Source organism: Rhinolophus sinicus, linkage group LG03 (genome assembly GCF_036562045.2).
Source record: "Rhinolophus sinicus isolate RSC01 linkage group LG03, ASM3656204v1, whole genome shotgun sequence".
Classification (NCBI taxonomy): Eukaryota; Metazoa; Chordata; class Mammalia; order Chiroptera; family Rhinolophidae; genus Rhinolophus; species Rhinolophus sinicus.
The window spans coordinates 170,751,808-170,764,628 of NC_133753.1; the positions used below are offsets into that span (position 1 = coordinate 170,751,808).

At 36.1% G+C, this 12,821-nt stretch overlaps 1 protein-coding gene across 14 annotated transcripts in view; it reads right to left on the reverse strand.

The window, feature by feature from the left end:
* Positions 1–7,946: 7,946 nt before the first annotated feature.
* Positions 7,947–12,821, reverse strand: part of NNT (nicotinamide nucleotide transhydrogenase) — an 84,872-nt gene continuing 79,997 nt past the window's right edge. For all 14 annotated transcript variants that reach the window (XM_019736223.2, XM_019736222.2, XM_074328956.1 and 11 more), the window contains 3 exons: positions 11,845–11,963; positions 10,475–10,590; positions 7,947–8,931 (listed from right to left, as the gene is read on the reverse strand). In XM_019736223.2, the coding sequence (XP_019591782.1) occupies positions 8,782–8,931; positions 10,475–10,590; positions 11,845–11,963 (385 nt within the window). In that variant the 3' untranslated portion in view covers positions 7,947–8,781. The remainder of the gene's footprint in view (positions 8,932–10,474; positions 10,591–11,844; positions 11,964–12,821) is intronic.

Genomic DNA, 12,821 nt, shown 5'->3' on the forward strand with positions numbered 1-12,821 from the left:
AGAAAGAGGCAACTTGGTCATAGAGATGCCCACCTCCCCAGGAAATCTTCCACTGTGAGAAGCTGGAACAACGCAAGAGAGAAAATAAAACACTCCAGCACTACCTACTGGAAAACAAAAAAAAGACCTCTTCCTGTCAACCTGCTGAATTCATTCCAGTAAGAGAAATAATTCATGCATAACCAAGGTAACAAGGTAATTCAGAAAGAAAATGAGAAATTTCAAAAAAAATAAACTTAAAGACATGGAAATATGTGACTTAAATGACAGAGAATGCAAGATTGCAGTTCTGAAAAAAATCAACGAAATCCAAGAAAACGCAGATAGGCAATTTAATAAACTCAGAAATAAAATCAATGAACAAAATGAATACTTTGCTAAAGAGACTGACATTTTTTAAAAAGAATCAAATAAAAATTCTGGAGCTGACGAACTCAATAAAGAAATTAAGAATGAAATTGCAAGCTTAGGAAATAGAGTTTACCAGATAGAGGGAAGAATTAGTGATAACGAAGATAGAAATCAAGAAATGACACAAATGGAAGAAGAGAGACTTGATAATTAAAAGAAATGAAAGAACTCGAGAAGAACCATCTGACTCCATCAGAAAGAGCAATATAAAAATAGTGAGTATATAAGGAGAGGGAGAAGGCACAGAGATCCTATTCAAACAAATAGTCAATGAGAACTTCCCAAACCTATGGAAAGAACTCGATCCACAACACCTAATTACCTCAATCCTAACAGGCCTTCTCCAAGGCACATTATATTAAAACTGTCAAAAATTAAGACAAAGAAAGAATTCTCAAGGCAGCCAGGGAAAAGAAGACAGTAACCTACAAAGGAAAGCCCAGTCGATTATTATCAGACTTTTCAGCAGAAATTCTACGAATCAGAAGGCAGTGGAATCAATTATTCAAACTATTGAAAGAGAGAAATTACCGGCCAAGAATAATATATCCAGCAAAGTTATCCTTCAGATATGAAGAAGGAATAAAGACCTTTCCACATATATATAAGCTGAGGGAATTTTCCACCACAAGGCCTGCATTACAGAAAATACTGAAGGAGGTTATTCTACCTGAAACAAAAAGACAAAAAGATACAAGCTAACAGACAGACAGAAGCAAGAAATGACAACTCCTACACAGAATAGGGCACTATACACTTAAACATAACATAAAGGGTAAAGGAGATAAAAACAAAAAAAGGGAAGAACACAATTTGCTACTGAAACTCACAAATAAACTCACAGCATCAATAGAGATAATTTGCTACAACAAAAACATAAAAGAAGAGGGGGTAAAAGTCTGAATTTGCAAAGGGGAGTGGAGATAAGATGCATGCTGAAGAAAAAGGACTACCAGGCGGCCAGATGGCTCAGTCGGTTAGAGTGCGAGCTCAGAACAACAGGGTTGCCGGTTCGATTCCCACATGGGCCAGTGAACTGCACCCTCCACAACTAGATTGACGATAATGAGCTGCCATTGAGCTTCCAGTATGGCATCCAGATGGCTCAGTTGGTTAGAGCACAAGCTCTCAACAACAAGGTTGCCAGTTTAATTCCCACATGGGATGGTGGCTGTTCCCCCCCTCCCCCTACAACTAGACTGAAAACAAGGACTGGACTTGGGGCTGAGCTGTGCCCTCCACTAGACTGAAGGACAACTTGACTTGGAGCTGATGGGTCCTGGAAAAAACACAGTTACCCAATTAAAAAAAGGAAAAAGAAAAAAAAAGGACTACCGTATATAAAAAAAAAAAAAAAAAAAAAAAATCCATACCTGAGACACATACCATAAAAGAGTAAACAGAGGGGGAAAATCACCACCAAACTAAAATACCAGACAGGCACACAAAGGGAAAGAAACAATGGAGGCACTGAGCTACCAGAAAACAAGAGATAAAATGGCTATAGGTAATGGCCTCATATATCAATAACCCTAAATGTAAATGGACAGAATTCACCAATAAAAAGGCACAGAGTAGCAGATTGGATCAAAAACAAAACCCAACTATACAGCCTCCAAGAGACACATCTCAACTACAAGGACAAATATAGACTCAAAGTGAAAGAGTGGAAAATGATACTCCAAGCAAATGGCATCCAGAGAAAAGCGGGTGTATCAATAATTATATATGATAAAACAGACTTCAGGATAAAAAAGGTAACAAGAGACAAAGATGGACATTTCATAATGATAAAGGGGACAATACAACAAGAAGACATAACATTTATCAATATACCAGGGGGCCACAAAAATGTATACAAGTAAACACTGGTCAACCTTGCTCAAGCAGTAGTTTGCCCTAATCAGAAGTGTCTGGATGCTGATGGTAACCACTTTGAGCACCTCTTGTAACTGCAGAAGTCAAATGTGATCTGTATTCATCTTTTGTTATCAGTATATATTTAGTATTACAATTTGAATAGTTTTCCTTTCTTAAAATGTGTATACATTTTTTTGGTACCCTCTGTATATGTTCCCAATCAGAGAGCACCAAAGTATATAAAGCAACTACCAACAGAACTAAGGGGAGAAACTGACAAAAACACAATTATAATTTGGGATGTAATTACACCTTTGACAGCTATGAATAGATCATCCAAAAAGAAAATCAATAAGGAAATATCAGCCTTAAATGACCCATTAGAACAAACGGACATAAACGACATTTAGGAACTTTTCATCCCAGAACACCAGATTATACCTTCTACTCTAGTGCATACAAAACATTCTCAAGGATAGCCCATATGTTGAGACACAAAACTAGCCTCAACAAATTTAAAAAGATTCAACTCCTATCAAGCATATTCTCCAACCACAATGCTTTGAAATTGCAGATCAACTGTAAAAATAAAGTGGGAAAAACCAGAAATGTGTGAAGATCAAACAATATGCTACTAAAGAACAATTGGGTCAAAGAAGAAATAAAAATAGAGATCAAAAGATACATAGAAACAAATGAGAATGAAAAGACATCTCAAAATTATTGGGATGCTGCCAAAGCAGTAATAAGAGGGAAATTTATATCATTACAGGCCTATCTCAAGAAACAACAAATATCCCAAATAACCAACCTAAAATTACATCTGAAAGAACTAGAAAAAGAGAAACAAATGAAACCCAAAGTCAGTAGAAGGAAGGAAATAATAAAAAATTAGAGCAGAATTAAATTAAATAAAGAACAGAAAGACTAGAAAAAAAATCAATGCAATACAAACCTGATTCTTTGGAAAAATTACTAAAACTGACAACCCCCTGAATACACTCACTAAAGAAAAAAGAAAAGATACAAATAAAGAAAATCAGAAATGAAAGAGAAGTTACGACTGATCATACAAGAATACTATGAAGGACTATGTGCCACAAATTCAATAATCTAGAAAAAATGGACAAATTCTTAGAAATATGTAACATTCTAAAACTGAATCATGAAGAACTGAAAAATCTAAATAAACCAATTAACAGTAAGGAAATAGAAACGATCATCCAAAACCTCCCCAAAAGCAAAAGTCCAGGAGCAGATGGTGTCACTACTGAATTCTACCAAACATTCAAAGATTATTTAATACCTGTCCTCCTCAAACTCTTCCAAAAAATTGAAAACGAGAAAACACTTCCCAACTTACTTTATGAGGCCAACATTAACTTAATACGAAAACCTGGTAAGAATAACACAAAAAAAGAAAACTACAGACCAACATCTCTGATAAATACAGATTCAAAAAATCCTAAACAAAATACTGGCATATCAAATACAATACATTAAAAATACTATACATAATGACCAAGTGGGGTTCATTGCAGGGGTGCAACAATAGTTCAACATATGCAAATCGATCAATGTGATATACCACATAAACAAATTAAAGATAAAATCACATGATCATATCAATAGATGCACAGAAAGCATTTGACAAGATACAACATCAATTTATGGTTAAAACACTTAATAAAATGTGTATAGAAGAAAAGTACCTCAACATAATAAAGCCACACACAACAAACCCTCAGCTATTATCATACTCAATGAAAAACTGAAAGCTTTCCCTCTACGGTCAGAAATAACACAATGATGCCCCCTCTCACCACTGTTATTCAACGTAGTATTGGAAGTTCAAGCCAGAGCAATCAGACAAGAAAAAGAAATAAAAGGCATCCAAATTGGGAATGAAAAGTCAAACTGTCACTTTTTACAGATGACACAATTCTTTATATACAAAACCCTAAAGACTCCACAAAAAAACTATTAGAAACAATAAACAAATAAAGTTGCAGAATACAAAATCAATGTACAAAAATCCATTGCATTCCTATATACTAACAATGCAATTTCATAAAAAGAAATGAAAAAAAAAATTACTTTGCAATTGCAACAAAAAAGAATAAAATACCTAGGAATAAACTTAACAAAGGATGTGAAGGACCTATACACTGAAAACTATAAGACATTACTAAAAGAAATTCAGGAAGACACAAAGAAATGGAAAGATATTTCATGTTCATGGATTGGAAGAATCAACATAGTTAAGATGGTCATATTACCCCAAAGCAATATATGAATTTAATGCAATCCCCATCAAAATCCCAATGGTATTTTTCAAAGAAATAGAACAAAAAAGTCATAAGATTTGTATGGAATCACAAGACACTGAATAGCCAAAGCAATCCTGAGAGAAAAGAACAAGGCCGGAGGTATCACTTTGACTTCAAATTATACTACAAAGCCACAATCAAAACAACATGGTATTGGCAGAAAAACAGACACACAGACCAATGAAATAGAACTGAAACACAGAGGGCTGGTCCGGTAGCTCAGGCGGTTAGAGCTCCATGCTCCTAACTCCGAAGGCTGCCGGTTTGATTCCCACATGGGCCAGTGGGCTCTCACCACAAGGTTGCCAGTTCAATTCCTCGAGTCCCGCAAGTGATGGTTGCCCCCTGCAACTAGCAATGGAAACTGGACCTGGAGTTGAACTGCGCCCTCCACAACTAAGACTGAAAGGACAACAACTTGAAGCTGAACCGCACCCTCCACAAATAAGACTGAAAGGACAATAACTTAACTTGGAAAAAAGTCCTGTAAGTACACATTGTTTCCCAATTAAGTCCTGTTCCCCTCCCCCAATAAAATCTTAAAAAAAAAAAAAAAAGAACTGAAACACAGAAATAAACCTACATATATATGGGCAGATAATTTTCGACAAAGGAGCCAAAAATATACAACAGGGAAATGACAGCTTCTTCAATATATGGTGCTAGGAAAACTGGAAAGCCACATGCAACTGTGTGTTGCACTGCTACACTGCTACCGTGTTTCCCTGAAAATAAGACCTAGCCATACCATCAGCTCTAATGCGTTTTTTGGAGCAAAAATTAATATAAGGCCAGGTATATATTATATTATATTATATTATATTATATTATATTATATTATATTATATTATATTATATTACATTATGTTACATTATACCTGGTCTTATAGTAAAATAAGACCAGGTCTGATATTAATTTTTGCTCCAAAAGACGCATTAGAGCTGATGGTCTGAATAGGTCTTATTTTCGGGGAAACGTGGAACCTGTCAGCAGTTACCAAAATTAACTCAAAATGGATCAAAGACCTAAATATAGGACCTGAAACAATAAATTCCATAGAAGAAAGAATAGGTACTAAACTTATGGACCTTGGGTTCAAAGAGCGTTTTATGAATTTGACTCCAAAGGCAATGGAAGTAAAAGCTAAAATAAACTAATGGGACTATGTGAAACTTAATAGCTTCTGCACAGCAAAAGAAACCATCGACAAAATAAAGAGGCAACCAACTGAATGGGAGAAGATTTTTGCAAACAGTGCGTCCGATAAAGGGCTAATATCCAAAATATACAAGGAACTCATGCAACTCAACAACAAAAAAACAAACAACCCAACTGAAAAATGGGCAGACGACCTGAAGAGACATTTCTCCAAAGAGGACATACAAATGGCAAATAGACATATGAAAAAATGCTCAACATCACTAATCATCAGAGAAACGCAAATAAAAACCACAATGAGATATCACCTCACCCCAGTCAGAATGGCTATCATCAACAAGACAAATAGTAACAAGTGTTGGAGAGGCTGTGGAGAAAAAGGAACCCTCATACACTGTTGGTGGGAATGCAGACTGGTGCAGCCGCTATGGAAGGCAGTGTGGATGTTCCTCAAAAAATTACGAATAGAATTACCATATGACCCAGCAATCCCTCTCCTGGGTATCTACCCAAAAAATCTGAAAACATTTATACATAAAGACACGTGTGCTCCAATGTTCATTGCAGCTTTGTTCACGGTGGCCAAGACATGGAAACAACCAAAATATCCTTCGATAGATGAATGGATAAACAAGTTGTGGTATATACACACAATGGAATACTATTCGGCGGTAAGAAAAGATGATATAGGAACATTTGAGACAACATGGATGGATCTTGAGAGTATAACACTAAGCGAAATAAGTCAGACAGAAAAAGCAGAGAACCATATGATTTCACTGATATGTGGTATATAAACCAAAAACAACAAAAGAACAAGACAAACAAATGAGAAACAAAAACTCATAGACACAGACAATAGATTAGTGGTTACCAGAGGTTAAAGGGGTGTGGGGTGGGAGATGAGGGTAAGGGGGATCAAATATATGGTGATGGAAGGAGAACTGACTCTGGGTGGTAAACACACAATGGGATTTATAGATGATGTAATACAGAATTGTACACCTGAAATCTATGTAATTTCACTAACAATTGTCACCCCAATAAATTTTTTTTAAAAAGGCAGATATTATGAACTGAAAAAAAAAAAAAAAAATGGGCAGAGGGCCTGAACAGACCCTTCTCCTAAGAAGACACACAAATGGCCAACAGATACACGAAAAAATGCTCAACGTAACTAGCTATTAGGGAAATGCAAATCAATACAATGATTCGCAAATCAAAACAATGAGATACCACCTCACATCTGGTCGAATAGCTGTTATCAATAAGACAAGTAATAACAAGTTTTGAAGAGGCTGTGGAGAAGAAGGAAACCTCATACACTGTTGGTGGGAATGTAAATTGGTACAGCCACTATGCAAAACAGTATGGAGTTTCCTCAAAAAATTAAGAATAGTATTACCACATGACCCAGCAATCCCTCTTACGGGTATCTACCCAAAAAATCTGAAAACATTTATCCATAAAGATATATGAACCCCTGTGTTCATTGCAGCATTATTCACGGTGGCCAAGACATGGAAACAACCAAAGTGTCCTTCGATAGACTACTGGATAAAAAAGATGTGGTACATATATACAATGGAATATTACTCAGCCATAAGAAAAGATGAAATACTGCCATTTGTGACAACATGGTTGGATCTTGAGATTATCATGCTATGCAAAATAAGTCAGAAAAAGTCGAGACTCATGTGATTTCACTCATATGTGGGATATAAAACTGAAAGCAACAAACAAGACAAACAAAAACTCATAGACACAGACAACAGTTGAGTGGTTACCAGAGGGTAAGGGGAGAGAGGTGTGGTAGAAAAGGGAAAAGGGAGTCAAGTATATAGTGATAGAAGGAGAATTCACTCTGGGTGGTGAATACACAGTGCAATATACAGTTGATGTGTTATAGACATGTACACATGAAATCGATATAATTTTACTAACCAATGTCACCCCAATAATTTTAACAAAAATTATTTTTTCAAAAAGTGACACCAATTCTCCCAAATGGGATCAATTACATAAGATCTCAAACACACTCTGATTTGGAAAAAGAAAATCTTGTAAACAATTAAGACAGATTAAGTTCATCTATTTTATAGTAGCAAGTCTTCCCCAGATGTTAATAATAGGCAGAGCTATTCGATTTTAGCCTTTTGTCGCCAGAGACAATTGCTACATCACTGTGCAAACATAATGAACTCATTTTATTAGGCAAATAGTTGAATTCCATTCAAGTGCACTTAGTACAGTATTACACATTATAAATTGACAGCAATTAAACAGATCTCCAATTAGAAATGGGGTTTTTAAAAATACAACTAATACTTATTTCAAAGTATATGTTTCACTAGTGTCCTAATGAAACATACAAAGCAAAAGATTTAAATGTTTCCAGCATCTCTGGAAGATTATCCCGTCCTTTAATGTATTAAAATAGAAGTGAGAAAAATATACCCCTGAAATCTAGAATTGAAAAGTACAGTTTGAAAAATTGAAACCAATTTGATATGACTGATTTTGATCATGGTTAAATGTTAAGAGGACAGCTCAGGAGTCGATAAAAGTTTAAAATTAGTCACATTTGCTGAACAAACATAAATGCAGGTGCCTGTAAAGTTTACACTGTGCCAGATTTTTCAGATCCATGTGTAGTCAGTCTTAAAATCCTAAAGACTTACGTTTTTTAAAACACTACTGGCTAATGAGGAGGAATTTTTTAAAAATCCAAATGGATTACATCTAAAATGAGGCTGTTCTTTCTCCTTTTATAAAATACTTTTAATTCATAACACAAAAGATATGCACAGAAAGACATTTAGAATGCTCAATCCTTTTTTAAAATTGAGGGATCACTGCTCTGGAAAATCTCCCTGTATTTCCTTTGCTTTCTTCAGAGTCTTCCTTTTCTTCCAAGAGCTTTGTTACAGATGTACATAAGCTGTACATATTGATACTTTATTTGCCTGTTCCCACAGCTGAAGAGGTGGCTCTGTTAGACAACACCTTCGTCTTTAAAATTTACTTCTGGTAGGATTCTCTAACTTTTGCCTGCAGTGCATCACATGTCTTCTTCGCGTCTCCTAGAAGCATGGCCGTGTTAGGTTTGTAGAAGATTGGATTGTCCACTGCAGCATAGCCAACACCCAAGGACCTCTTCATAACAATGACCTACAAAGCAAAAGTAAGTGAGAGAGTGTATTTAACAGATCTTGCTAGGACGTCTTCAGCACACAAACATTGCCCTGCCCTAACTCTGAACAAGGCACATACCACTACTAATTCTTTAGTATAGAGACATTAAAAATATACAAGGAGTATTTTTAAATGCATATTTACATTGCATTAACTTTAATTTTTTAAATGTGTCCATACTCTTACACCCATGAGAAAAAAAGTCATGTTAACAATAGTTTATCTGAGTGATAAGATTATTAAGTGATTTTTTCCTTAGTGTTTTTCTCTATAAAAGACTATGTATAACATTTTCTAGTCAGAAAAATAAGCATCTTCTGAATATGCTAAAGAGAACAAAAACAGTGTAAAAGCTTCTACTACAAATCCTAAGATGAATGTAGCTGAGTGGGAAAATGGTAAGTTTCCTATTCCATCACTTTAAGGTCAAATATATCAGAAAGTTCTAACACAAAAACCCAAGAACAATCTAGCTTGTCACAAGGAGAGTGCTGATAACTAATACAATGCTCCTACACAGCAAAATGGAAGGGGTACACCCATCTCTAATACTGATGTCGCAGAAACATATACAATTACACAGGTCATGGATGTCGCTGCCCTGGTGCGTAGCAAGTCAGTTCTTACTGAAATGAAAAGCCTTCCTATGGTTTCCTAGGACATGTAATCTATCCCAAAATGGCAGCAGTACAAATATGTTCATGCTTCCAATAGCATTAGTACAATAATGTACTCTGCAAACTCTCAAATATTAACGACCAGTACAATATTTGTTCATATACACACAAACAAGTATATGGTATATCTACTCAATCATCACAAATACTAAGTTTGAAACTCACATATTTATAATAAAGAGAAACAAGATTAAAAGGGAAATGTAAATTATGTGATTATGGTTCTGAAAATGCAGATATGACTTCGGAATGGTAAAGAGAGGTGCCCACTGCTGGGGTAAAGGAAAATGGATGAGCCTCTGAATTCTCTGCAATCTAGCAACTAGCTTTTTCAGAAGTAATGTGCATGTACAGAGCTTGCTTCCTTATGCCATGTTGCTGTTTGGATTTCCAAATCACCTTCCTTCTAGACACCCCATAACAACATACAAATTCCCTTTCAAAACAACTAAATGAAAAAATGTGCTCGTCTTCATATATGAAGGCGACGATACTGGTTCTCTGTCCCAGAGAGAAGCCATCTGCTTCACTGGACTTGACCTGGACTTTGGCCAGACTCATTCCAAAAGCTCACAGCTCTTTTTTCAGCTGTAGTTACAGATTTTGTTAATCTATCCACATAATCTCATCTAGTTCTACTCATGATCAGGGCACTCATTCAGATTCTCTGGTGACCACAGAACCGACAGAAGCTGCCTAGAGAGAACTGGACCCTAAACATACTCTAACTCCTGGGCCTCCTAAAAAATTGTCATTTCTCATCAAGTGACCAAGGCAAGTGCTGTATATGTATTTTAAGAGACCTCTGATTACTGGAATGAAACACAAGTCAGAAACTTTACCTGCTTTGATTTCCAGACCTCAAGAACTGGCATGCCTGCAATAATAGAGTTGGGGTCTTCTTGAGCAGCTGAATTAACAGTGTCATTAGCTCCAATTACAAGGACTAAATCAGTGTCTGCATAATGAAAGAAAAAAAGATAAAACATGAAACTCAAAGAACTCACTTTCACTTCTTTTGAGGCAAATTAGAGAGGTCTGATGACTTTACAAACATAATAATAACAAAACCTAATATTTATAGAATCCACACTTGTCCCAGGAACTGTACAAAGAGCTTTATCAGAGAGGTTCCGTAACTTAACTAAAGTCAAACAGCTAAAAAGCAATAGCTCCTGCATCTGAACCTGAGCATCCTGACTAGAGCTTGCATTATTATGCTTTACCTCCCCACAATGGATCTACCTAATGTGACTTTATAGTTCTTTATTATCACAACATGATCTTGCCAGTTACATTATTTTATAATATCTGCATTCCATTTTCAACTTCTAAAATGACCACTTAAAATGCAATTTGATATCTAAAAGAAAATGGTCTAAGAGCCTGTACTATATTAAAACTGTGTCCATAATTCCTGGAACTGGCAGGTTTCACACATAATTTAGCAACAGTGATATCTGAAAGAGGACACAAAATTAAAATGGCCAAAATTCCCTCTTTAAAGATTATAATATAAACTACATTAGAAATTTACCAAAAATGCCAGGTGAGTCTAGAAATACACACGATTTCATTATTTTTCTCTAATAAACAGTATTTTCACATTTACAGTGCATACTTGTCAGAGGAAACTGGTTTAATTATAACAAACATGATCTTGGGCCAAATGTCCTTAGCATTCAGCATCTACCCAATGACAGCCAGAAAGTACAGCACCTTACCTAGTGAAGTCCTAGTACTTCCAGAAAACAGAAAACGACTTTACTGACCATGAATTGATACAACTGGAAACCAGTAAACACTGCCAGAATCAGGCACTAAATTATCAAAGGAAGCAATTTTATAAATGAGGAACCTAAGGTTGAGTACCTGGTTCAAGGTTACAAATGAGTGAGAGTCAGGACCTGAATTCTAAAGGCAGGTCTGTTCAGAGTCCCTCGGCAATGCGCTCCGCTGCACTGCCTCCCAGGGCTTTCACCATCCCTCAGCTCTCCTCAGAGGAACGAAATGACTCGTGCTACTTACAAATCTGGGGCCCCTTATTCAGTACTGCTTTTCATTTATTTAATTTCAACTTGTACCTACTAGGAACAGCTTACTCTTCATTTGACTGTAGGTCTTCAGTGAGCCCACAGTTTATGTCTTAAGACTGGCATTGTTTTGTTCACACGAAGATTATTTAAATGTCACCAGCACACCCATGACTTACCTGGGAAATCCTGGTTGATCTCGTCCATTTCCAGCACGATATCATATGGCACCCCAGCCTCAGCCAGCAGCACATTAAGCTGACCAGGCATGCGGCCTGCAACTGGGTGAATTCCAAACCTAGACATGAAACAAATGAACAGCTGGCCTTACTTAATGGGCCAAAATGTACGGAGATCCCAATATCACCTCCAAATCTGCACACTTTGTTCTTGGCACCTCTGCTTCTCCTGGTACTATCTGATCTCCACAAGCAGGAATAGAATTAGCCCAGATATGTAGGCAATCTATAAATATTGAAGTTGGAGATTTAATATCTCAGTATCTCAGTATACACAAACCATAACTCTTCTCAAAAAAATAAGAGTAACTTTAGAACCTGACTCTTCTATATATGTTTTAAGTACAATGAACTTCCAACAACATTAATATATAATATCACCTTACATTTAATAAGCACTGTGTTCTCTCATTATACTTTCTGATAAATCTTGAATCTTTAAAACCTTCTGTAAGTCAGCATGGAATTAAACATTTGCCATGAAAAATCAACATTATTCCATCAAAAGGTAGACTCTACATTCAACTGTAACCTCTATGTTCAAAGGCAGGAAAATAAAATATTGTCACGTACATAAATTAACAGACTACAATCTCTTAGAGCATGATACTGAAGCATTACTCCACGTCACAAAAGAAATAGGATAGTAACACTCTGGAGTGTTTGAGAGACAGAGTAATACACAAATCAGAGCTCCATACTCTACTAAGGCAAAAGAAACTGACTCACCAAGCAATTTCTTTCAGCCACAGCCATAATGGCATTTTTAAAGTCATTTAATCCAACCTCTTACCCACTGTATTGATCTTTGTCTCCTGAGCAGTGGGCACAATGCCTGGCCCATAGGAAGGACTCAATAAAAAGCGAGTGAGTGAATGAATCCAGTGAAGAAATGCATTTTATAGTATGTCTTGGCA